This window comes from Vicia villosa, linkage group LG7 (genome assembly GCF_029867415.1).
Source record: "Vicia villosa cultivar HV-30 ecotype Madison, WI linkage group LG7, Vvil1.0, whole genome shotgun sequence".
In the NCBI taxonomy this organism is placed as follows: domain Eukaryota; kingdom Viridiplantae; phylum Streptophyta; class Magnoliopsida; order Fabales; family Fabaceae; genus Vicia; species Vicia villosa.
Genome location: NC_081186.1, coordinates 94,553,343 through 94,579,493, shown reverse-complemented (window position 1 = coordinate 94,579,493; position 26,151 = coordinate 94,553,343). Strand labels below are relative to the sequence as shown.

At 31.4% G+C, this 26,151-nt stretch overlaps 2 protein-coding genes across 2 annotated transcripts; one reads left to right on the top strand and one right to left on the bottom strand.

Moving 5' to 3' along the window:
* Nucleotides 1-10,069: 10,069 nt before the first annotated feature.
* LOC131619741 (transcription factor MYB124-like) lies at nucleotides 10,070-12,199 on the top strand. Its single transcript, XM_058890808.1, has 3 exons — nucleotides 10,070-10,384; nucleotides 10,709-11,640; nucleotides 11,749-12,199. The coding sequence occupies exons 1-3, from the start codon at nucleotides 10,070-10,072 to the stop codon at nucleotides 12,197-12,199; spliced, it is 1,698 nt and encodes a 565-aa protein (XP_058746791.1).
* A 6,312-nt stretch (nucleotides 12,200-18,511) lies between these two features.
* On the bottom strand, nucleotides 18,512-20,827 carry LOC131617860 (elongation factor 1-beta). Its single transcript, XM_058889125.1, has 6 exons — nucleotides 20,661-20,827; nucleotides 20,444-20,560; nucleotides 20,231-20,306; nucleotides 19,230-19,347; nucleotides 18,976-19,089; nucleotides 18,512-18,883 (listed from the first exon to the last, which is right to left on the bottom strand). The coding sequence occupies exons 1-6, from the start codon at nucleotides 20,744-20,746 to the stop codon at nucleotides 18,720-18,722; spliced, it is 675 nt and encodes a 224-aa protein (XP_058745108.1). The 5' UTR covers nucleotides 20,747-20,827; the 3' UTR covers nucleotides 18,512-18,719.
* Between the last annotated feature and the right edge of the window lie 5,324 nt (nucleotides 20,828-26,151).

Genomic DNA, 26,151 nt, shown 5'->3' with positions numbered 1-26,151 from the left:
CGCGCTCCAATAGTATAATATTCTTACATAACTATCAATGAGCTAGTTTAGAATTTAATTAGTATATAATATTCTTACATAACTATCAATGAGCTAGTTTAGAATTTAATTAGTATATGTACACATGTTATATGTAAATCAGCTTAAATTGCATGTCAATATTTTTTATAATATTTTAACATATAAATTATAAAAATTATAAAAATGATATTTGTAAATAATGTATGTGGATCCATTTATAAAAAAATAGAGAAAAAATAATATAGACTGACAGTGTTAAATTATTTTACACAGTCAACCAATCACCATTACGTATTAATTCTGTCAAGTCATACTGATATTTTTAAGTTAACTCTCTAACATGGTTAATTGAAAAATCTATATTAAATAACAGTATAAAACTATCTTATACCTATCTTTAATATTAAAAAGTTATTATAAAAAAAAAAAGTTTTTTTGTTATAAAACAATTAACAAGTTTCAAACGTTTCATAGGTACTAAACTCAAATTAATATAAAAAGGTCTCTTTTTTTAATTTATTGTTACACTAAAAAAAGGTGGCACTTGTAAAGCGGAGTTTATCTTTCTCAAAAGATTTTATTTAATTTTATCTTTTTATAATTAAAATTGAATTATCATATTATTTTTATCTATAACTTTGCTAACAATTAATTGTATTTTACTAACAAGCATTGGAATAGAAATTTTGTTGAGCTAATATAATTAACAAACATATACGAGTTGGACTCAATAATTCAAACATGAGATGACCATATTTGATAAGCTGATTTAGTTAGAAAACATAGGAGTTAAAATAGGGAAAAGGTTTTTATTTAAACTAGGTCTCTCTCTTATATATATGCCTACATACTAACACTATTCTTCACGTAGTCAAAAAAATACATCTTTTTCAAATAGTCACATTTACTCAACTCATGGCATCTTCATCTTTGCAACAAGAAAAAAGCAATGGAGGTGATGATACTAGAAATATTATGTTAAAAAAAGGCACATGGTCATCTCAAGAGGATCAAGTATTAGTAGAATATGTGAAAAATTATGGAGCTAAGAAGTGGGATTCGGTACGAAAGAAAACAAAACTTGTTCGAGATGGAAAAAGTTGTCGTTTAAGATGGTTAAATCATCTAAAACCAACTTTATTAAAATGCTCTTTTAGTGACGAAGAAAAGGGAAAACTCATTCGTCTCTATAGTGAGTTAGGACCCAAATGGTCTCGCATGGTTTCAAAGGTTTGTTTATTTATCTTTTACTTTTTATAAAAGAAATTAAAGTTTATTAGTCTTTCTATGATTGTAACCATTTGTTATAGGTAATGATTTTTGTATGTTCTATAAGATTAGGGTTTTTAGGGTAAATAAACGTATAATCTTTTGGATGAAGTTTATTTATTAGATTGACTCTTAAAGATATAATTATTGGAGACTTAAATATATGTAATTTGTTGGGAAATATATTAATTAATGAACCTTAGTGATGAGCATGACATTTTTATAAAAGAATCGGTAATTCGTTATATAATCATTTGTATTTGTTTTTGTTATGACAGTTTCCTGGAAGAACCGATAACGAGTTAAAGAATTTTATTAATTCAAGAAAAAGAAGTTTAAAAAATTCTAGAAAGAACCTAACTCGAGAAAGCATAAACCATGTTGATGAGTTGAACGATAATATTGGGGAAATTAGATTAATGAAGGGTTCTAGTAACCAAAATAATAATACCTTCACAGAAGAAGATATGACTCTACCAAGAGTGGAATTTGATGATCAAGACATTTTGTTTGCAAACTATCTTGATCAAATTTATGAGGAGACAAATATCAATTTTGAACCACTTTCAACATTGGTGGATGATTCAAATATACTATGCAATAATATGGGAAGTTCTTCTTTAAGCAATTCTAGAGAATTTCTCATTCTCGAAAGCATAAACATTGTTGATGAGTTTATTAATGATGTTGAAGAACTTATTATGATGAAGAGTTCTAGTAACCAAAATAATAATGCCTCCGAAGTAGAAGAAGTTATGACTTTACCAAGAGTGGAATTTGATCATCCAGACATTCTGCATGCAAACTATCTTGATCAAATTTACGATGAGAAAAAAATCAACTTCAAACCATTTTCAACATTGGTTGATGATTCAAATATGTTATACAATAATGTGGGAAGCTCTTCTTTAAGCAATTCTAGAGAGTTTCTCATTCCTGAAAGCATAAACCTTGTTGACGCATTTATTGATGATGTTGGAGAACCTATTATGATGAAGAGATCTAGTAACCAAAATAATAATGTCTCCGAAGAAGAAGAAATGACTCTACCAAGAATGGAATTTGATCATCAAGACATTCTACATGCAAACTATCTTGATCAAATTTATGATGAGGAAAAAATCAACTTCGAACCACTTCCAACGTTGGTTGATGATTCAAATATGCTATACAATAATGTGGGAAGCTCTTCTTTAAGCAATCATATTGTCCCAACATTGAATGATAGGTGAGTAGACAATTTAATGTTTTTTTCTTTTTAAATTCAGTTCAAATTACATATTAATTCTATAGTTACACTAACATATTTTAGGACTAATATTATCTATGGTAACAGGTTTTCTACACACCCAGAATGTTCATACTTTCAAGATGAGGAAAATATCAGCAACTTTGAAACACTTTCAAAGTTGGATGATGATTCAAATATGCTATATAATAATGTGGAAAACACTTCTTTATCCATGGTATCAGATCTTCTTACACTCGCAGATTGTTCAGACATTCAAGATAGGAAAGATGAAATTCCATCATGCAATATGTTTTTCGATCCAGATCTTCCTCCAAATCCACAATGTTCATACAATCTTGATATGGATTATCAACTTTCATCAGGGATGTTTTTTGACCAATATCCTCAAAATCCAATTCAATCATCTGAGGAGACTCAATATGAAATATTAGAACCTTGGTTACTAGCTGAATGCGTTCCTTTTTGGCCCTTTGATCAATGAAAAGCATGAGATGGTAGAGCTTATAACTCCACATAGTAATGGCTAACAATGTAAAAGTTATCTTAACATTTACATATGGAAAAAAACTTCCATCCTGATGGTTTGTGAAGGATTGTAGACAATAAAAAATTAGTTTACATTTATTATAATGCAAGTTTTCTTTCTTTAGTTATTATTTTCATTTTTCTAAGAACTTATTTGTATTTTGACATTTTTGCTGATTGTATCTGAGAAGTATTTCATTTCAATGTATGCATTTTGAACTCAGTTTTATTTTCCACATTATTCTAGCTTGACAAATTACAATAAAAGATTATTCTCTATTATATTTATATAGAAATCTGTACGTGAATAATATGAGTTGTCAAACATGCAATTTCTAACCGTGGTTTTATTTTTCACTTCATACTATTATGCCTCTTCGGGTCAGTTTTCTCACTCTCATTTTGTAAAAATTGTTCAATGTGCTTTTAATATTCGAAGTAATGGAGAATCACTTGTTTAAGACACCACTTGACTGGTCAATTATTTTATATGCTATTCAATATGTCAAGTATTTGTATTTCTTTATGAAGCTTGTTCTAATATTTTGGTATTTAAATGCATTTCAAAAACTTTTCCCATAATTTATCAATTACAATTACATGGCATTTACACATGTCTCGGATGATGCTTTATACAATAGTTTTTTAAATAAACCACATAAATGGCAACACGGACTTGTAGATTTTACTCTTGATGAAGACAACTCAAGAATTTGTATTTTTTTATGAAGTTCGTTCTAATATACCTTTTGCTTTGATGAAGTAGCAAATGGCCAAACTATTCAGTTTGTATTCGGAAACTCTTGAGAAAGGTAGAAAATATTTCTCGCTCGCTTATTTACTGTCGCAATTATTTGAATGATCAAGCTATACGACTCATATCTGATTAATTTAGAAAAATGTAGGAATTACTTCCATCTCACCCATTCGATCTATTTATTTTAGAAAAAAAATTGCACACAGAAACGACTTGACGTTGGATCGTGTGTTTGAGATTGATTCCAAAAATCAGTGTTTTAAAAACCGGACCGGTCATCAAACCGGTGAGGGTACTAGGTCACTGGTTTATCGATCGAACCACTGGGTCACTGGTCGAACCGCACGACCAAACCGGATTAAACCGGATTAAATCGGATAACTCGGTTGAATAGACCTGTCATTATATAGGTATAAAACCGGTCGAACCGGATGATTCAGTCTCTAAAAAAATATAACTAGCTTTTAAATTTTTTAAAAATATCATATCATAAATTCACAATTTCATAACTTAAATTCAAATTTTAAACAAAGGTATCACACATAACAAAATAGTAAAAAATTACAAAGTCTAATTGCAAACAAAGTCTAATTACAACATAATCTAAACAAAGTCTAATTATAATATAATCTAATTGAATAGTTTATAACAAAATAACTCCAATGTGTACCAAATTTAATACAAAATAGGATCCTCCTAAAAAGAAAATCAAATAAAATTCAATATGTTTATGCTATTTAAGAAAATTTATTAGCAAAGATAACAAATAGACAATAAAGTTTTTAATTTGTCACTAACGAAAAAAACTATGTGAAAATGCTATTTAAGTAATACACTACTAAATATATTAAAAAGAAAGTTAAAAAAAAAAGTTTAAAAGAAATGTTAAAAAAAAAGTTTTAAAAAAATGTTTAAAAAAAGTTTAAAAAAAAACAATTAAACCGCCGGTTTTCCTGGTTTTTACCGGTTCCCACCGGTTTGATGGCATACCCGATCCGACTATTGAACCAGACCGGCTATCTGGCCGGTTCCCGGTTTGGTTCTGTTTGGTAAAAATAGCGGTTGACTGATAAACTAGCTAATAGCTTATAGCTTATGACTGATGGCTTATAGCTTATAGCGGATTGTTGAGACTGATAGCTTATAAGCTAATTGAAATGTTTAGTAAAATTAGCTGTTCAATTAACTTATAAATATAAAATGACATAAAAGATATTTAATATATAATTATTTTATTTTAAATTAAAATAAATTATAATGGTTAAAAATGAATTTTAATTAAAATAATAAGGATAAAAAAGGAAGAAAAAATAATAAGCTATAAGACATAAACTAAAACGCTATTTAAAATAGCATTTGAAAAATAAACTATAAACTAGTAAAATAAGCTATAATCTCATAATGAAAATACCGTTATCAAGTCTAAATTATCACATGAGCTTATAAGACATAAACATAAGACATAAGATCGAAAATATATCTTTCTAAACCTATAGAGGATAGCCTATATACTAGAACAGCAAAATAAAAATATCATAAAAAGCAAACGTATCAAAATGCGAAAATGCATGAAAACAGGATTTGAGAAACAAATTTTTTTTTTAATAAGCAATTGATTATAAGATATCGCACTAGAGGTGCAACCCTTACAACGAAAAAACACTAGAGAGTTATGTTACAAAGTAATGGCAATTTATACCAATCATAAAAATTTATCCTACTAGGAAGTTCCTTGTTGCTAGCCCACCTCCATGAGAAAAACATGATATTTGATATCACCTCGTCGAAGCTAAAGGCACCGCCGTCAAAGATCATTGTATTTCTCATATTCCACATACACCAAATTAAAGCTATCCAAATCGAATTTAGAGTAACTTTAATGTTGGTGTTTTTCACCTTTTCTTGGATGCTCCCAAAATTCTTGAACTCCTCTAATTCAATACCACTCTTTCTCTTTTCTTTCACCTTCAATAGAAGTAGTTTCCATAAAATAAAATGAAACTAATGGTCCTTAAAATCTTGAAAGTGGTGGAACGTCGAAGATGAATGGTATACTGTGTGGATCGAAGGTATTTAGATGGTGTTCTTTGGTTATTTGGTGTAAGGTGAGGTTGTGGTCGTTTTTTATCTCTTTCCAATTTCAGCGTCCAATCTCCCTTCTGATCACACATTTACTATATACCATGTATAAAGATTAGGGTTTTTCTTGCTAAAGCAAAAGTCTAAGTTTCCCTAGGTTAGCAAATTAATAATTGAAAAATGAAATTAAAACTAGTCTAAAACAAAAAAAAATATATTCTGATTAAAAATAATTAAAAACAGAAGAAAAAAAAAGACCAAAACGAATAACAGTCGGATGTGTGTTTGATCAGAAAAATAAAATGAACATATTAAAAAGATCTACAAGCAACGAACTTTAATAAAAAGTTCTGAAAAATTCAAAAGCACAAAAAAAAATACCCGGCTAAACATGCCCATATAGGTAAATTACGATTGCAAACAGTGTCGAAAAATAAAACGAGCACACCAACACGACATACACGCAAGGTAGATTCATAAAACAGTCAGGTAAATATCAAAACTTGAAATGTTTCCCTAGCTAATTTTACGCACAGTGTCAAATCGCTTTTACGGTTCTGCCTGTAGAACCAAAATTTTATTCTGATGACCTTATATTGATTTAAAAGATGCATGAGGAGATGAAAATGTATGAAATGAAGTAACTCGATATTTTATTTTAAAACAAACTGAAAGTTAAGCGAATGTTGACTTTTATAAAGAGACTTACGCTCATGTGGCCCGACTCAAAGCCATACGGCTTTTACTAGCGTATGCAAGTTCCAAGGACTTCAAACTATATCAAATGGATGTAAAAAGTGATTTCCTAAAAGGATACATATATGAAGAAGTGTATGTTTCACAACCTCCTGGTTTTGAAAATTATGAGTATCCTTATCATGTTTTTAAGTTAAAATGTGTCCGATATAGAGGTGTGATCGGATCTCTTCTATATCTTACGGCATTTAAGCCCGATATAATGTTTAGCATTTGCATGTGTGCACGATATCAATCGAATCCCAAGGAATCGTATTTAAAAGCGATTAAGTGTATTCTTAGATACAGTATTGGTACTTATAAGTTTGGGCTTTGGTATTCCAAGGGAAAGGATTGTAGCTTGGTTGGTTACTCCGATTCCGACTTTGTCGGGTTCAAAACGGATAGGAAGAGTGCTAATGGAACCTGTCACATGTTTTCAAAATCCTTGGTAAGTTGGCATAGTAAAAAGTAAGTTTATGCAGCTTTGTCAACGCCTAAGGCAGAATATGTGGCAGCCGGTAGTTGTTGTGTCCATATTGTGTGGCTCAAGCAATAATTACTAGACTTTAACATTAAACTTTTGTGTATTCCTATCATGTGCGACAATACTAGTGCAATTAATCTAACCAAGAATCTGATGCTACATTCTCGAACTAAACATATTGAGATTTGTCACAATTTTCTTCGCGATCATGTTGAAAAAGGAGATTTTTTATTCGAGCATGTTTCAACATACATGGAGAATCGGGGATCATGGATATCTCCAACATTTCCTAGTTTATATCATGATTGCTTGCGTTTTATATTAATGCTCTAACCTTGTGTTTGAGTATTTTACATCATGTGAGTGCAAACTTCATCCCATCAAGATTAAGGTATTATTGTTTCAATTTCTCCTTGAAAGTAAGACTTTTCTTCATGCGTGTTATTTGTTGGTTAAAAATGTGCCATGTGTACTGAAATGATGAAAACCATGAATGTTCATTTCTAAAAAAAGAATATTGATAATCATTGTATGAGTATGTTCTTGTTTGAACTAGCATGTGTTGTTATTATTATTTCTTCTTGAATTTGTGCAAGATTTATATGTAAGCATGTAAATTGGGTGGACTGTTAGTTTTGTTGTTGTGTCATATATTATGATAACATTTTCATTTTGGGTTGAGTAGTGACATGTTCTTGTCTCTATGCTAGGAATATGTGTGTGCGGCATCGGGAGTTCCATTGTGATATGTTAGGTAGTAGTGACATTATAGAAGCAACTTGACAAGTTTTCTCTTGCATCTCTTTCTTTATAAATCTTGCTTTGCATTACTAAATTTGTAATTATTGATGCTTGCTCTTGAACACTTCTCTTGTAATCAACTTTTTACATAGTAAGAAATTTCCTAATTCCGAAATTGGAATTAGGGGAAAATGTACCCACACGCGAGGACGGAGTGGAGAACTGACTAAATAAATCCTTGTGTTGATCTCTCTCTTATCTCTTTACTTGCTTTACTTTCATTACGTAATTTATCGAATAGCATTGTTTGATTGATCGACTTGTAAGAATTTTTCTTAATTATTTTTGTTTAAGGTGGTGTGTTGATTAGCTTATGTTCACCTTGATTATAAGTGGTTTTCATATCAACACAACTCAACAGAAAAATTCTGAAAACTCGTTCCCACACCAAGTGTTTGATAAATTGCATAACTTAACATTTCTGCTCATTAGCATTGAAAATAGCCTTGCAAATAACTTGGTATAAACGTATAATAGTGTGGTACTTGATTGAAGTCAATTAGTTCAATCTTATTGTGTTAATTCATTCCATATCACTTAGTGCATATCCGAGTTCCAATAACGTGGTTCGTGTAGACGACTTGTTTGATCTATAGGGATATCTTCTGCTAGCACTCTTTTTAATAAACTTTAAAAACCAAAATTTTAATTGGAGCTTTTTGTATTGGTGATCTATTCACACCCCCTTCTAGATACGTTGTTTTCGTCTAACACTTGTTTATTGTGTGCGTGATTTAGTCGTATCACTTTAAAAAAAATTATTAAGGTTAAACCTATATTTATGATTTGAGGGATTAGGATACAAACAAGGATTAGGGTTCAAAGATTCATGAAAAAATTGGAGGATTAGGATTCCTAGAATGAAAAACGGCTGAGTAAGAAAGGAAGAGAGAAAGAATATTTGGGTATCCAATATCCGATCCATATTACAATATGGATACCGGTTTTTTTCCCATCAATGGGTCACGAATTTTAAATTTAAATTTGGGATGGAATTTAAAAATTAAACCAATTTAAATATGAGGCCTAAATATAGAATCTATATAGTGAACCTTTTGATGTAATTGGTTGATAGGTGATAGTCTTAGTTGTTATTTGAGGGATGGGTCGTTTGCCTTGTACTTTTGACTTTTTTTAAAATATATATAATCTTTTATTTCAAGAAAAATTAATATTTGTTGTAATATTTTCACATAAAAATCATAAAAACGATATTTGTAAATAATGGATTTGGATCCATTTGTAAAAAAAAAAATAGAGAAAAAAATATATGCAACGACGTGTAAAATTATTTTACACAATAAACTAATCACCATCATATATATTCTGTTAAGTCATTCTGAAATTTTTAAGTTAATTGTGTAACATAGTTAAATAAAGAATCTCTATTAATTAAATGACAGTGTATAATTATTGTATAATGTCAGTAAACTTCATTTAATCTCAAAAAATTATATTGTTGTGTAATAACCAATTTTTTAATAAAAAAAAAAAAAGAAAAAAGTCATTTTGTTTTAGAAAAAAGTAACAAATTTCAAACATCAGTTCATATAGGTACTAAACTCAAATTAATATAAAAAGGTGGCCCTTATAAACCTGAATTTATCACATCCGACTTAAACGCCAAAATCATCACTCTCAACAAATTCTATTTAATTTTATCTTTTTATAATTAAAATTGAATTATTATATTATTTTATCTTTAATTTTGCTATCAATTAATTTGTATTTTACTTACAAGCATTGGACTTTGTTTAGTTTTATCTTCTACATTAGATAAGCTGATTTAGTTAGAAAACATAGGAGTTAAAATAGGGTAAAAGAGTTTTATTTAAATTTAAACCAAAACCAGCGTTGGACTAGAAATGCTGTTGACGTAGCTTTTATATTTCAATTTGTTGGCCCCATCATATATTCTTTTTTTATTTTTTATTTTGTACTTTATTAGTTAAGATTTTATCTCAATAGATAATATAGCAAATATACATGAGTTGGACTCAATAAGTCAAACATGAGTTAACTTTAAAAAGTTATCAAAAAATGAAATTTTATAGGAGTTAAAATCGGGATAAGGAGTTTTATTTAACTTAGGACTCTCTTAGTTAAGAAAACATTTATCTCAATAATCACATTTACTCAAATCATGGCATCTTCGTCTTTGCAACAAGAAAAAGGCAATCATGGTGATGATACTGGAAATATTATGCTGAAAAAAGGAACATGGTCATCTCAAGAGGATCAAGTATTAGTAGAATATGTGAAAAATTATGGAGCTAGAAAGTGGGATTCGGTACGAAAGAAAACAAAACTTGTTCGAGATGGAAAAAGTTGTCGTTTAAGATGGTTAAATCATCTAAAACCAACTTTAAAAAAGTGTTCATTCAATGAAGAAGAAAGGGAGAAACTTATTCGTCTCTATAAAGAATTAGGACCCAAATGGTCTCGCATGGTTTCAAAGGTTTGTTTATTTATCCTTCACTTTTATTAAAAAAAAAGGTTAAAGTTTATTAGTATTTCTATGATTGTAACCATTTGTTATAAGTAATGATTTTTGTATGTTCTATAAGATTAGGGTTTTTAGGGTAAATAAACCAATAATCTTTTGGATGAAGTTTATTTATTAGATTGACTCTTCGTAAGATTTAACTATTGGAGACTTAAATATATGTAATTTGTTGGAAAATATATTAACTAATGAACCTTAGTGATGAGCAAGGATATTTTTCTAGAAGAATCAGTAATTCGTTATATAATCATTTTGTATTTGTTTTTGTTATGACAGTTTCCTGGAAGAACCGATAACGAGTTAAAGAATTTTATTAATTCAAGAAAAAGAAGTTTAAAAAATTCTAGAAAGAACCTAGCTCGAGAAAGCATAAACCATGTTGATGAGTTGAATGATAATGTTGGAGAAATTAGATTGAAGAAGGGTTCTAGTAACCAAAATAATAATGCCTTCGAAGAAGAAGAAGAAATGACTCTACCAAGAGTGGAATTTGATCATCAAAACATTATGCACGCAAACTATCTTAATCAAATTTATGATGAAGCAAATATAAATTTTAAACCACTTTCAACATTGATTGATGATTCAAATATGCTATACAATAATGTGGGAAGCTTTTCTTTAAGCAATTCTAGAGAGTTCCTGATTCCCAAAAGTATAAACCTTGTTGATGAGTTGATTGATGATATTGAAAGGCTTAGTATGATGAAGGGTTCTAGTAACCAAAATAATATTGTCTTTGAAGAAGAAGAAATGACTCTACCAAGAATGGAATTTGATGATCAAGATATTTTGTATGCAAACTATCTTGATCCAATTTATGAGGAGGCAAATATCAATTTTGAACCATTTTCAACCTTGGTTGATGATTCAAATATGCAATACAATAAAATGGGAAGCTTTTCTTTAAGCAATTCTAGAGAGTTCCTCATTCCCAAAAGCATAAACAATGTTGATGAATTGATTGCTAGTGTTGAAGAATTTAGTATGATGAAGGATTCTAGTAACCAAAATAATAATGCCTCCGAAGAAGAAATGACTTTACCAAGAGTGGAATCCAATCATCAAGACATTATGCATGCAAACTATCTTGAGGAAAATATCAACTTCGAACAACTTTCAAGGTTGGTTAATGATTCAAATATGTTATACAATAATGTGGAAAGTTCTTCTTTAAGCAATCATATTGTCCCAACATTGAATGATAGGTGAGTAGACAATTTAATAGTTTTTTCTTTTTAAATTCAATTCAAATTACATATTAACTTTATAGTTACAATAACATATTTCAAGACTGATATCATCTATGGTAACAGGTTTTCTACACACCCAGAATGTTTGTACTTTCAAGATGAGGAAAATATCAACAACCTTGAACCACTTTCAAAGTTGGATGATGATTTAAATATGCCATATAATAATGTGGAAAATACTTCTTTGTCTGTGGTACCGGATCTTCTTACATTCCCGGAAAATACTTCTTTATCCATGGTACCGGATCTTCTCACATTCCCAGAATGTTCTCACACTCAAGATAGGGAAGATACACTTCCATCATTTCCATCATGTAATATGGTTTTCGATCAAGATCTTCCTCCAATTCCACAATGTTCATACAATCTTGATATGGATTATCAACTTCCTTCGGAGATGTTTTTTGACCAATATCCTCAAAATCCAATTCAATCATCTGAGGAGATTCAATATGAGATATTAGAACCTTGGTTACTAGCTGAATGCGTTCCTTTTTGGCCCTTTGATCAATGAAAAGCATGAGATGGTAGAGCTTATTACTCCACATAGTAATGGCTAACAATGTAAAAGTTATCTTAACATTTATATATGGAAAAACTTCCATCCTAATGATTTGTGAAGGATTGTAGACAATAGAAAATTAGTCTACACTTATATTAATGCAAGTTTTCTTTCATTAATTATTATTTTCATTTTTCTAAGAATTTATTTGTATTTTGACCATTTCAATTTATGCATTTTGAACTCAGCTTTACAAATTACAATAAATGCTTATTCCCTATACATGTATTATATTTATATAGAAATCTGTACTCGAATAATATGAGGTGTCACACATGTAATTTCTAACGGTGGTTCTATTTTTCTCTTCATACTATTATGCTAAAAAAAAATATTAAGTGGGGTAGTGGGTTTTTTTAACTAAAATTTTATAGAAAAATGTAAGTTTTAAGGTGAATTTTATTTTCGTGAATAATTTAGCAAGTGAATTAAATCATTTGTCAAGTAATGAATTAAAAGTTTGTATCTATTAAAATTGTTAAACTTCGACAAAGTAAGTCAATGGTACATATTAAATTGTGGAGATTTTGCATAAGGGTTTGTTAAAACATGTAAGAAGTTAAAATAGGTTAAATTTAACCTAGATTAAAAACAACGGACTTTTTCTAATTCTTTATTTCTCATTGTTTATTCTGTAAAGTGTTTTTTTTAGTATCAGACTGAATTAATTAAAGTTATAACCAATTTCTTAACTCATAACCTTCTCTTTTATTACAATCTTTTAAGGATCCGTTTGGTGTGTAGGATAAAAGTAATGATAGGATATCTGTATTATATCTTATTTCAATACAGTGTTTGCTAACCTAATGGTTAGGATAAGTTAATCCTGAAACTTATCATATTCTGCCTAATAAGTTCAAATTATTATCTTGAATATGAGCTGAATTAGAATCCGGTTGGATAGGATAAGAAAATGATTTACTAGTTTACCCCTATATAATATAATTTAAAATAAAAAATTAAATATGACAAAATATAAATAAAAATTAATTTGATATTAAATTAAAAATATTAATAAATAATTTTTAAAAAAATATGTATGATTTCATTAAGATAATTTTTTAACTTTATAAAATATAAAAAATGGTTAATAGTAATTCACCCCTTATAATGTTAGCGAATTTTGTTTTTTCCCCCTCCCTACCTTTTGGCAACGGTTTTTTCAAAAAAAAAAAACGTTGTCAAAACCTGCCTTTGGCAACGGTGGGGGGTAAACCAAAACACGCTCATATTACAGGGGGTAAACTACTATTAACCCTATAAAAAATTAGAAAGATAAAATGGTCGTCTTCAACTTCCAAGTTGATCCTTAGAGCAAGAGAAGATAAAACGGTTGTTTTTAACTGCTAAGTTAATCCTTAGACCGACATAAAGATAACATGGACATCTTCAACTATTGAGTTGATCCTTAGACTGATAAAAATATAAAATGGTTGTCTTCAACCGCAAAGTTGATTCTTAGACCGACAAGAAGATAACATGGTCGTCTTCGACTGCTAAGTTGATCCTTAGGCTAATAGGAAGATAAAATGGTCGTCTTCAACTGCTAAGTTGATCCTTACACCGATAAGAAAACAAAATGGTTGCCTTCAACTATTAAGTTGATCCCTAGATCCCTAGACCGACAGAGAAAATATTGGAAGATTCATTGAGGATGTATGCTGGTGAGACTTTTTTAGGAAATACTACTGATGGGATTTTCTAGAGAAATCCTATTGTTGATATTTATTAGAGAAATCTACTGCCGAAATTTGTTGGGGAATCCAATTGTAAGGATTTGCTGGAGAGTAGAGATGGCAACGGGTTGGGTCGGGTGCGGGTTTCGCACTACCCAAACCCGCACCCGAAATTGGCACTCAAACCCAAAGGCTGTTCGGGTGGCAAAATAACACCCACGCTCACACCCTTTAGGTTCGGGTTTTTCACCCAAACCCAAACCCGCAGCAAAAATACATAAAATACAATTTTCCTACACCTTTCCACAAAACATATATATATATATATTATATAAACTGGTATGATTTCGGGTTTCAGATGCGGGTTTTATACTACCCAAACCCGCACCCGAAATATTAGGTGACACCCGAACCAGGACTTAAACCCAGTCAACTCGGATTTTCACCCGTTGACTCGGGTTCGGGTGCGGGTGGGACTCGTGGGTTTGGGTCTGCTTGCCATCCCTACTAGAGAGATCTATTACCAAGATTTGTTAGGGAGTCCTACTGCCAAGGTTTACTAGGAAATCTACTGCTGAGATTAGCTGGAGAAATCTACTGCTGATATTTACTAGGGAGTCCTACTATCAGGATTTGCTGGAGAAATCTACTACCGAGATTTACTGGGGGATACTGCCGAGATTTATTAGGGGAAATCCTATTGCCGAGATTTACTAAGGAATCTTACTATCGGGATTTGCTGGAGAAATCTATTGCTTAGATTTACTAGGGAATCCCACTGCCAGGATTTGCTGGGGAAATATGTTATCGAGATTTACTAGGGAATCCTACTGATGAGACTTGTTGGGGAGTCCTACTTCCAAGGTTTGTTGGAGAATCCTATCGTCGGGATTTGCTGGGAAGTCCTACTATCGAGGTTTGATGGGAAATCCAACTGTCAGGATCTATTGGGGAATCCTACTGCCGGGATTTTCTGGGAAGTCCTATTGCCAAGGTTTATTAGGGAATCCTACTTCCAATGTTTTATTGAGAATTCCTTATGAAGGTATGTCGGGGAATTCTAGGAGAAACTTAATGGGTAGAATATCTATTGGGGAGAATGCTTACTTGGAACACCTAGTGAGGAGCCCTGCTGGGATGAAACTCACATAGGGAATTGTGATTGGATTCGTTGGGGAAGTGTGTACGTTGGATTATTAGTGCTACTGATGATTGGGCTTTAGACGCGTTTGAACTTAGCATAGTTAGCATTGTTTGTTATGATTGAATAGGCTTTGTGATGTACATTTGGATTGATGAATTAGAGGTTATGAATGCTTGGTGTAGTGCGCCAAATATGTATATGTGATATGAAATATGATGATTGATCTATGCATGTAATGATTTTGGATGTGTGTCAATGGTGATTGGGCTTCAGGGGATGTCAACGAATATTGGGCTTTTGGTTTGTACCAATGAGGATTGGTCTTTTGGGTGTTCAAATGAGGGCTGGGCTTTGAGAGGTTGTCAAGTGAGGTTGGCTTTTGATGTTACCAAGCAAGGTTGGGCTTTGAGAGGTGCCAAGCAAGGTTAGGAATTTGAGTGTTGTGCCAAGCAAGGTTGGGTTTTTGTTGGTGATGCTGATGAAGATTGGAATTCAGTGAGATGCCAAGAAAGGTTGGGATTTTGTATAGTGCCAAGCCAGTTGGGCTTTTGTGAGGTACCAAGCGAGGTTGGGATTTTGTGAGGTGCCAAGTCAAGTTGGGCTTTTGTGAGGTGCCAAGCGAGGTTGGGCTCTTGGTATTTAATTAATTTGTTTGCTTTATTTCAAGGCTTTCATGTCTTTGACCTATGTGAAATTCCAGATGTTATTGAGAAATGCCATGATGCATAAGATGAGATGCTTGGTTTGTTTCTAGAGAAACGCAAATGTGGTTGATGTAAGGGCAATGTTTTTTTCTCTTTTTTGATATGGTAGTCACCTACTTTTTTTAAGTATTTTGGTTTCTTTTTCGATATTTTTACTTTTCTCTTCATTCTTTTTTTATTTTATTCTTTTGCTTTTTTTTAAGAATAATTTGTGCTCTTGGTTTGATTTTGTTGAAAGATCGTGATTGTCATGTTATTGATTAGTGAGGAACAACAACTATAAGCTTTTGGATTTTCACAACTTCTTTGACACTTCATGATGCGTGTGAGGAACAATATGTGGTTGAATCTCTTATTAGAAGGTGTACAAATAGGATGATTCTCTTGAAATTTGAATGCATAGTCAAACTAACATGAAAAACCCATTATGCCCCTAGTTAAGCTTAAGGGTTTTGTTTTACAAAAAGAAACGCTAACTTCTAGGCTCAAAGGGATTGACTAGGGATTAAATATCCTTAACTCCTTAGTTTTTGGGAAGTGAAACAATGTCTAACATCGTCATCTAGGTTTTTATTAAAAAGCATACTCCTTAATATTAGTATTTTTTACAAAAAAAAGGAGAAACGAAGAAATATAAAAGGAGTGAACACAAAAGGATTTATTCAAAAGATGCATGATCAATTCATCAATCCTACCATTCTAAGGACCACAAAACTAAAAGCAATTGAGTACTTAGCAATCAAAGAAATTACAAATGAAATTGTTGAAATAGCCAAATAATCATTAGCGTCGAGGATAAACTCACATGCTTGATTCATTGTTTGATTGGCCTTTTACCCACTTAAAGATTGAGGTCGATATGTTTGCAAAGGAATAGAAGGTGTTTCAGGTTTCATCGTGATTTGGCATTGAAGCCTCCAAGTCTTCTTCTTCATTAAGCTCTTCTTACATTGGGTTCTTGACTTTTATTGTATCTAGAAAACTATCGTTGATTCTTCATGTCTTAATTTTTTTGTTTTGGAGCAGGCTCGCATAGACGCCCCCATTTTGGCTAAGCCGCCCTTTCAGATTATCGATTTAGCAGAATTTTCTTTAACTCCTTTTTTATTTATCCCTAATCTTTTCTTTGACTGCTCTTTTGAGTTTTCAGACCACCGAGATGTCCATTTTTTCTTAAGTTGCCATTTTAAATATTTAACTTATCGGCCTTTTTTACTTTTTTTTTTGTTTAGCATAATAAATTTTTATTAGGGTTTTGAAATTGGAAAGATAATTTTCAAATATACGCTTAAGTTGGGATTGGGAATCAACTCTCTAACCATTCTAGATGTTCCTAAAAAATTACTTTTATTGTTGCTTTTGCTCGTAACTGTCATCAAACTCTGAGTTTTCTAATGCTTTTAACTTTCTGTACCTTATATCATAGTTTCAGTAATTTTAAGGAGCCTTGAAACTCTCACAATCTAACCTGTTTTATCCTTGCAATTTTGTCATTGCCGCGTGTACACCCATATACCAAAAAACCTCCATGTGACATGTCATCTTAGCTTCTGTTAAAGGACGTTGATAGGAGAGATGAAGAGTATATACGGTAAATATGATAAGGACGATTCTAAATGCAGGATTTTTCAATCACATGTGATTGTCGGAAATTCAAGCCCCTTACTTCTTCATAGCGGAATTTCAGCATGCTACCGCAGACATAATTTTACATTAAGTGAAGTATGCTCCATATCATCTTTTTAAATTATTGGCATTGCAATTGCAAGTTGATATTTTAGTCTTTGCAACTGTATCGAACTACAATTGCAATCCATGTGTGTTTCAAATATCTCTCAATCAGGATTCACACTACAAGAACTGCTATCACAACAAATACAATCAAATATATTAAATGTGCATATCCACACTACAACTATCGCAACAAACACAATCAAATTTATCAAATGTGCATCTGCGGCTACCGCTACAATTTAAAACCATGCTTATATATATTAGAAATTTGAAGAACAAACAAATCTAGAAAGTATATTTGTTAATGAATCTAAGTAATCACGCCTAATTGCAGCTAAGAGAGTATTTAAGCAATTTTTTTGATAGGAAAAGCCACTGTTATGATTTGAAGAACAAACAAATCTAGAAAGTATATTTGTTAATGAATCTAAGTAATCACGCCTAATTGCAGCTAAGAGAGTATTTAAGCAATTTTTTTGATAGGAAAAGCCACTGTTATGTTTCAAAGAAATTCATCCTCTTGGATATCTAAGAAACAGCCAGTGCTAGCTCTGAGTACATAGTTAGATGCTTTGAAGCCGAGTACATAAATTGATTAAGCTTTAAAGAACGTGAAGTAATCATTAAGAAGCCAATAAGCTATTGATAAACAAAAAAACTTTACATTACTGCTAGGAACCTTCTGTCTCTTAGAGAATGTCTAATAGCGTTTAGTTTCATTAGAGAACAAGTAAACAAAGAGAAACTCATTGTTTGTGTTGTTCTAATGAAAAATAAGTTACAAATATTGACTAAAGTTGTAAAGTTGGATCTATTCAGCAGGCTTAGAAAAAAATTAAGAGTTGTGTCATTTGATTGTTATATGAAATAGGGAAGAATGTTGTGATAGCTAACCAAGGCATGAAATTATAGTGTCATGAAATTGAATAGTATGATCATTATTTTAGTCAATTACTTTTAGTAAAACTTATAAAAAATAAAATAGGAGCATACGGATCAGTAATGCTAATCCCACAAAATGTAAATGTGCATGGTATTTGAAATGAATAACATTTAAGTTACACCATAACATGAATCTAACTCTTATACTCCATAAATACTTCTAACAAAACCACCACTGAAACACACAAAATGAAAATGTTAAAGAGGAACAGAGTAGAGGGGAGGGGGAAGAACATTCCGACCAGCCGCTTGAAAATGGCCAAACTCAAAACTTAGATTTTGTTGAATGCGACAATGTCACAACTCTGGACATACTCATTAATTGGCTCAACTGTGAGTCTCTCTTCAATGAGGTCGTCCACGGAGACAAGGTCATCGATAATTGTCATCATGATCTGTAGCTTCTTGATCCCGTATCCGACAGCAACAAGCTTGGCTGTGTAACAATAGAAAACAAATTGTTTTAATCACATAGTATCCCACAAATGTATACGAGAGATTGACAAATATTTAACGTTTTTATCATACATGCTCCCCAGGTTAATCCGGGAATCTCAACACTGCGAACAGCCTCTTCCAGCTTCTTCATGTCGGTCTCGTCATCCCAAGGCTTAACATCAAGCAGAATGGAAGACTTGCCACCTACAAATATTGCAGTTGATGAACTTCAGTCACTTTAACCAATAAAATAGATTTAACAAATGTAATATAGAACAACTTTTCTCAACTAACTGTTTATGCTTTACAAGAAAATATTTGTAAGGACTAAAAAGAAAGCTTACTTTCTTTCTTCTTGGCAGGCTTTTTAGCAGCCTCCCTTTCCTCTGCTGCCTTCTTCTCATCCTCTGTTTCATCACCAAAGAGGTCAAGATCATCATCATCTTCTGCGGCGGGTGCATCCTAACAAAAACAAATCCCAATTATAAAAATAGTTAGTTGAAACAGTTTGCTCGGTGACTTCAATATAACTATAAAAAAAAAAAACTTCACTTCACAATAACTCAGCCATTAGCATAAAATCAAAAGTTTCAGGAGTGTATAGCATACAAGCACTGCCTCTTCATAATGGCTAAATTATCTAACAAAAATGTTACTCGGTAAACAATTAATATCTCTATCAGGTATAATTAATTATAACAATAACCTTATGTTGCTTTGGTTATAGTTATGTCATCGAATATTGTTTTGTTGAAAGTACACTACAGTATTGTACAATTACCAACTCTAAACAAGAATTACAAGATACGGCTAGCAATATGGTGAACAGTGAGAGTTTGAGCCAGAATGATTTTATTACACAACTAACAATAGAGTTCTTCAAAAAGCAATTTTCCAAATTCAATAATATGAAATACAAGTAATGTCCTAGCTTTCTAGTTTTAGTATTGATCATGAGAAATGTAAAATATACTTCAGGCATGGTAAATTCAAAACAAACTCTAATCCATAGTTAGACCAATAAATAAAATCTAAATATGACAAAGAAATACTGAAAATCATGTACATGTAAAAATTTTGGTTTTATCAATCAAGATTATTGTTTTTCACTTTTGGGTTTGGCTTGACTGCTTAAGATGTATCCAACAATGAATTGCAATTGACGATCCCTTAATAAGGCTTTATGCTCTACAATTCTATAATGTTGGAAGACTCTTTACATCATTCTCCTAATCGATAAAAGAAACACAAATCAAATAACAATACCAAGCAACTCTAAAACTCACAACAGAATCAATAAACATAAAGCAACACACAAAAAACCAAAGTTCAGATAGATACATACTGCTTTGGCAGGTGCTTCAGCAGCTGGAGCAGCACCACTTGCTGTAAACTTCACACCTTGAGCTTTTCCAGGGAAACTATCCACACAAAATCGAGATTAACAAAATAAACACAATCGCCAAACAATAACCAAATTAATCAAAATCAAACTCATATATTCCAATCACAAAAACCAAAACCAACAATTGATTAACAAAAATTGAAAAATCCATACCTAGCAGCAAGGCTTGAAGAAACAGCATCATACCAAGTAGCAGCATTGGAAAAAGACCCACTTGGCTTCTCAGAAACAGCTCCATACACTTTGATATCATCCTTTGTCAATTGATCCCTAAATCAATACAAAATACAAAATTTCAATAATCAAATTCTCAGAAAAAATTGAAACAGTAAATAAATTGGGATTGAATTTGACAGGAATTGAGGGTTACCCGGAGATATAGGTTTTTCCGGAGAGGAAATCGTTGAGGGATTTGAGACCCTCTTCGGTGTGTAGATCTGAGAAAGTAACAGCCATTGGAGCTTGGGATGAATCGGTGGCGGAGAGTGAAGAGAAGTGAGTGTATGAAGAGGTGTGAAGAGTTGAGAGGAAGGTTTGGTTTTCGATGATTGGTATTTATATGATGAGAAATCGCAAACCCTAAATCAGTTTCCACTATTTATTATTATTGGTTTTAGTATAAATATTGGTATATTCTATTGTTATTTTTATTTGATTTAATTTGAATTTTTATTTGATTATTTTGATGTGATTTGACTCGATTTTATTTGTTATATTTTTATTCTTATTTTATTTGTTATGTTTTGATTTAAAGACAACAACTAATTTACTGACACATAGGAGCAAAATTGAAATTAAACGAGTAAGACCTGGATCCCCCTCATCATCCTAAAAGATCTTGAGTAACATAACAACCTAACTTTTGTTGAGCCTTAAAGAACATTGATAATTTTGGAGATGACGGTAGGTTGGGAATTCGAGTTAATACTTAACAGATATCTAGGAGAAAAAGGAATCTGACCCATGAACAAATAGCAACTCAGATCCTCAAGGAAACCATAAAGATCAACACACAATCCAATCAAATCCCTCAATCAGAGTTGCGAACAATCAGCGAGTCGGATCGAAAAAACGAGCCACAATGGTGTCGGAGATAACGAGTGGGAGTCGGAGTATCGAGTCACGGAGGTTCCGAAGACAAGGTTTTGTTGTTTGACCCCGACAAAGTGAATAGGTGATGCAAAGAAACATACTCCCGTCGCACCAACACTAACAAAATCACATCTTAAAGGAAGCTTTACATTATAAAAAGAAGGATAAGACTATGTGTTGCTTAGAAAGAAGACGGGTCTTTTAATTTTTAGATTGACACTTTATCATAATGTCCAAGTTGTATATGAATTGATTTGGATTAAATTTAACTAAAACTCTTATCAAAATTAGTCAAATTGGATTGTAGGTTATCTATGTCTTTTTTCTTAAACCTTTTAAAAAGTTTATCAATGTTTTTTTATTTAAAATATATTGTAACTTATTTAGTCTCAGAAATATAAATACACACTAAATAAAAATATTAAAAGAATAAGATATATAATAGTACCATTATCAATATGCAACTATAATTTAACAAATACATTAAGATATTATATATTTACATTAAAAGAATGAGATGGTAGGGACGATGGAACCTAAGAGCATTTGGATGAGATAGTAAGGGATATCTTCTAGCTTTATCAAAAGTCATAGGTTCGAATTAAATTATGGGTATGCAGCACTGTTAAATTTTTTTTAGGGGGAGTTTTATCGCTCATTGTGGTCCTTTCGTATGTCATACACCAAATTTGTCATATCCCTTTTATTTTCATCTGGCTTATAGCTTTGTTGATTTTAATACATTTGTCTATTAACCATTCAATTAGGTCATTCATATGCGTTTACATATTGTAACAAATTTAGGTCAAAGGTTCAGTAATATAGGATTCAACCGGATAAGACATATTGTCTCAATGTATAGGTTATTACTTCATGATCAAATGGTTCTCATGGATTAAGTATTTATTATATGATTTGTTTTTAATTTGATCATCAGAAGATTTGTAAAAGTTACATAGATTCCTCTTAACATCACTAGAAAAAAGGAAATAAGACTTTGAAAAAGGAGAAGATTTGCAAAAATGTTTACATTTGGTTGTGAGTTGACTTTTGGTCAACAAGTCAACCATGGAAGGTTGACTTTTGTTGAGCAAATTGTAGACTATTTCATTAGTCAAGATAGTTTCCCTAAGCATGCATATTTGGGTATCTACTTGAGAATTGAAGAATATTGAAGAAAGGAAATTTTCATTGAATTCAAAAGTGGATTAAAGTACAAATAAGTTACTTGAACTTCAAGTTACATCCATTCACAATACAAGTTATCAAAAGCTACAAAGCCATTACAAAAGAGAAGAATTTACAACAAAAAATAGCATAATTGACTTTTTGGTCAATTTTTGACTTTTGGTCAACTGTTGACCAGTCTTTAACCTAACTCTAAACCTAAATACTTGGACTTCTTTCTTCATCTTCAAGCTATTTTCTTTTCTTCTTCACCATTTCCCAAAAGTTTTCTGATGATCCCTCATAAATTGAATCGTTCCCAAGCCAAAATTGCAACATTCCACAAACCTGCAACAAACAATTCGAACACATCCCATTTCAATCTTTCATTTCAAAACAAGTGCAACTGATTATGGATAAAAGATAACATTGCAAGTTCAAGGGAATTTCATAACAATCATCATGAATTCACACCATCAATGGTCACATTCAAATTCAAATGAACATACAAACAGTCCACATCAACAATACATAGATAGTCCATGATAGTTCCAGATTCAACATGAAAAGCTCAATACAAAATCTAACATGTTATACTTCAATTCCAAACCACTTTCACAACCATACAACATAAACCTCTACATTAGTGTATCAATGCAATTCATCCATACCAATATAGTTTAACATGTCTCAAGCATATTACAATACGTATACTAAAAACATGATTTGCATTAGTACCACAACATGCATCCAATTTTAAAGTGAAAATCAGTACAGGAAAATTCCATTCATCATTCATGCTCAAGCACTCATAATTATCCTAATCTAAAATCTATCATGTTGTTCATGGTTTGAACAGTTATGCAAAAACAAGGAACATCAACAATTCAAAACTGAGCAATGGTACACGACAAGCAGTTGAATGCTAATGCAAATAAATGCTATATATGTTCAATCCAAACACATCATGTGTAACACCCCATTTCTACCCGACCAATATATATAAATCAGAGTTTTCAAAAATTTCTCAATAAACAAATGAGGCGTCACATAATAAAAACAAAACAAATCAACTCGTCGCATAACGCGGATACATAGCACCTTTGAAACAGAATAACTTATTTTATTAAAACACGGCGGAATCGCTTAAGAATGTATTCAATAAAATATCCTCAGTTAACTTATCATTTTGTTCAACCAAGATAACACAATTAAACAACAACATCATAAATGACATAAATCGTTCCCCCCAGAGTGCTACGTATCAGAGCGACAACCGATTCAAGTAACGACAACTAAATCTTCATACTTGAATACCTGCACGTTACCAATATAAAGGCAACGGCAAAACAAGAGAAAAGGGTGAGATATCAAATCATATAAGTGGGCATATGATAAATTGCATGCTAGGATTCAGACATATAAAATCATTACATCACAAGTATCAATAGCTACTATACACATCATACTTCTACAGTTCATTAATCTCACATACTTTTCATCACACAACAAGTCATGATCATGTAAATAGTATCATCTAATAAATTTCACATATTCAAGTAAGCACAAAATTCAATAGTATAATACTCAAAAGATTCAATACTATTATCCCAAATATATACACAATCCATCATTATCACATATTCACACGTTTAACCAATTATATATCAAAACATCACCAATTTCAATTATCACATCTCATGTACACATGACAATCACGTAAATGCATATATTCAAACATCACTTAACCTCAATGTGACTCAATGCAAGACATGTGACTCTATGCATGTGGTACCCGATGTGGACCCAAAGTTTCACCGCTTCCGATTCATATAGAATCTAGCCACGCTTCAGATCCGGACAAGATCAAAGCCACCAAATGTAAACATATAGTTTACCGCTTCCGATTCACTTTAGAATCTAAGCCTCGCTTATGTTTCAAAGCAAACCACCTTTGTTTCAAGGCATCCATGATATGAATGTATGTACAATGTTAATCAAACATATGCAATTAAGATCATCTCTACCATCTTAATATTTAGCATATCACAATAATTCAACTCGATGAATTATCCACCAATTGTACACAACATTCACAATACATACATATCATTCACATATAAAAGGTCAATTAATCAATTACGATTTACAAAATCCAATTAACACTAGTAACCATACTATCTCATGTTAATTCCCATTTTGCCAATTATATATGAACATACACATTTAAAATCAAGCAATTAATCATTAAAATTAATGTTATCCAACTACCCACAGAGAATCAATATCAAAACAACATCATTGACATAATAATATATATTTCTCAACATACATATTCAATCAAAACACAATTACGGATAAATTCTCAAAATATCGTAATTTACCGACAAACCAATTAGTTAATCTAATTCCAATTTATATTCTAATCAATTAAACACATTGAAATTAATTCAACTATTAATTTAATCAACCAATTAATAATCACACTATATTAATTTAATTCACTTCTATTTCTACTCCATTTCCAATTTTCTAGCATTCTATTGCTCAAGACCATTTTTATTAAAAAGAATATCGCGTTAGCTTTCTAACGCCTCGAACGGAGACTCAAACGGAGTTACTGTTCAAAAGATATGAATTGTTAAAGTTCCAATGAAAAAGAAAACACCGACACTATACACTGACAACTCTAAACATGTCAAAATTACTCAAAACAAACAAAAGTATGACTCTTAATAACCCAAAACAACTCTGGCAACTTATTGTCAACTCTAACAACTCTATTGACAACTCTTATTGTCAACTCTAACAACTCTATTGACAATTCTATTAAATTATTATAATTTATTTATAAAGAATATTTAAATCAAACACAATTTCGATCGATTCGTAAAATATCACAATTTCAACAAAATAACACCACCACCTTAATCTACTAATTAAACTTAGCTACCACGTAAATTTTTATCAAATTCCGAACAACTAATTAGACCGCTTAATTCGACTATTTCGATCAAAGGGGACTATTTTGCATTTCATTTTGTTTTCATTCCCGTCTCTATCATATCTCAATTTATAATGGTGCATTTTCAATTTCTAATACATATATCATTAATGAAACATAAAGACAATAAAATCACATAAGACATAAAATGAAATAGAATAGCTTAAGTGGGGTTTTCATTCCTAGTATGTCATTATATATACTCTTAATTAACAGCATGACCACATGAAACAAACAGGACACAGTAAAGTAGCTTAAAAATAACGCAAATTTCATAGCATATGTGGGGTTTCATCTCCACTTCATGCTACCATTATAATTCATATATTCTAAGTAACCATGAGATTACATTCAACTAACAGGCACATGTATGGAACAGAAAACAAAACAATATAACCAATATACTGAAAGTGCATGAAACTAAATAGGAAAATATGGTTGGCTTAAATGGGTGTGCCGATGGGCACCCCTTTTCTACACACACCGTCGATGGGCACACAGTGTCCCCGTCAACCTCACTTATTATTTCTTTTCGTTTTCTTAATACGCACAGTATTTCAACATTATTTCCCAATTTCAAATTTCTATGAACAACAAC

What these genes read in the sequence shown, in the direction of transcription:
- LOC131619741 (XM_058890808.1), top strand. Translation starts at nt 10,070, where the DNA reads ATGGCATCTTCGTCTTTGCAACAAGAAAAAGGCAATCATGGTGATGAT. An exon ending in GGTCTCGCATGGTTTCAAAG is followed by an intron (nt 10,385 to 10,708) that starts GTTTGTTTATTT and finishes TTGTTATGACAG; the next exon opens with TTTCCTGGAAGAACCGATAA. An exon ending in GTCCCAACATTGAATGATAG is followed by an intron (nt 11,641 to 11,748) that starts GTGAGTAGACAA and finishes CTATGGTAACAG; the next exon opens with GTTTTCTACACACCCAGAAT.
- LOC131617860 (XM_058889125.1), bottom strand. Translation starts at nt 20,746, where the DNA reads ATGGCTGTTACTTTCTCAGATCTACACACCGAAGAGGGTCTCAAATCC. An exon ending in CTGAAGCACCTGCCAAAGCA is followed by an intron (nt 19,348 to 20,230) that starts GTATGTATCTAT and finishes TGTTTTTGTTAG; the next exon opens with GATGCACCCGCCGCAGAAGA. An exon ending in GCCTGCCAAGAAGAAAGAAA is followed by an intron (nt 19,090 to 19,229) that starts GTAAGCTTTCTT and finishes CAATATTTGTAG; the next exon opens with GTGGCAAGTCTTCCATTCTG.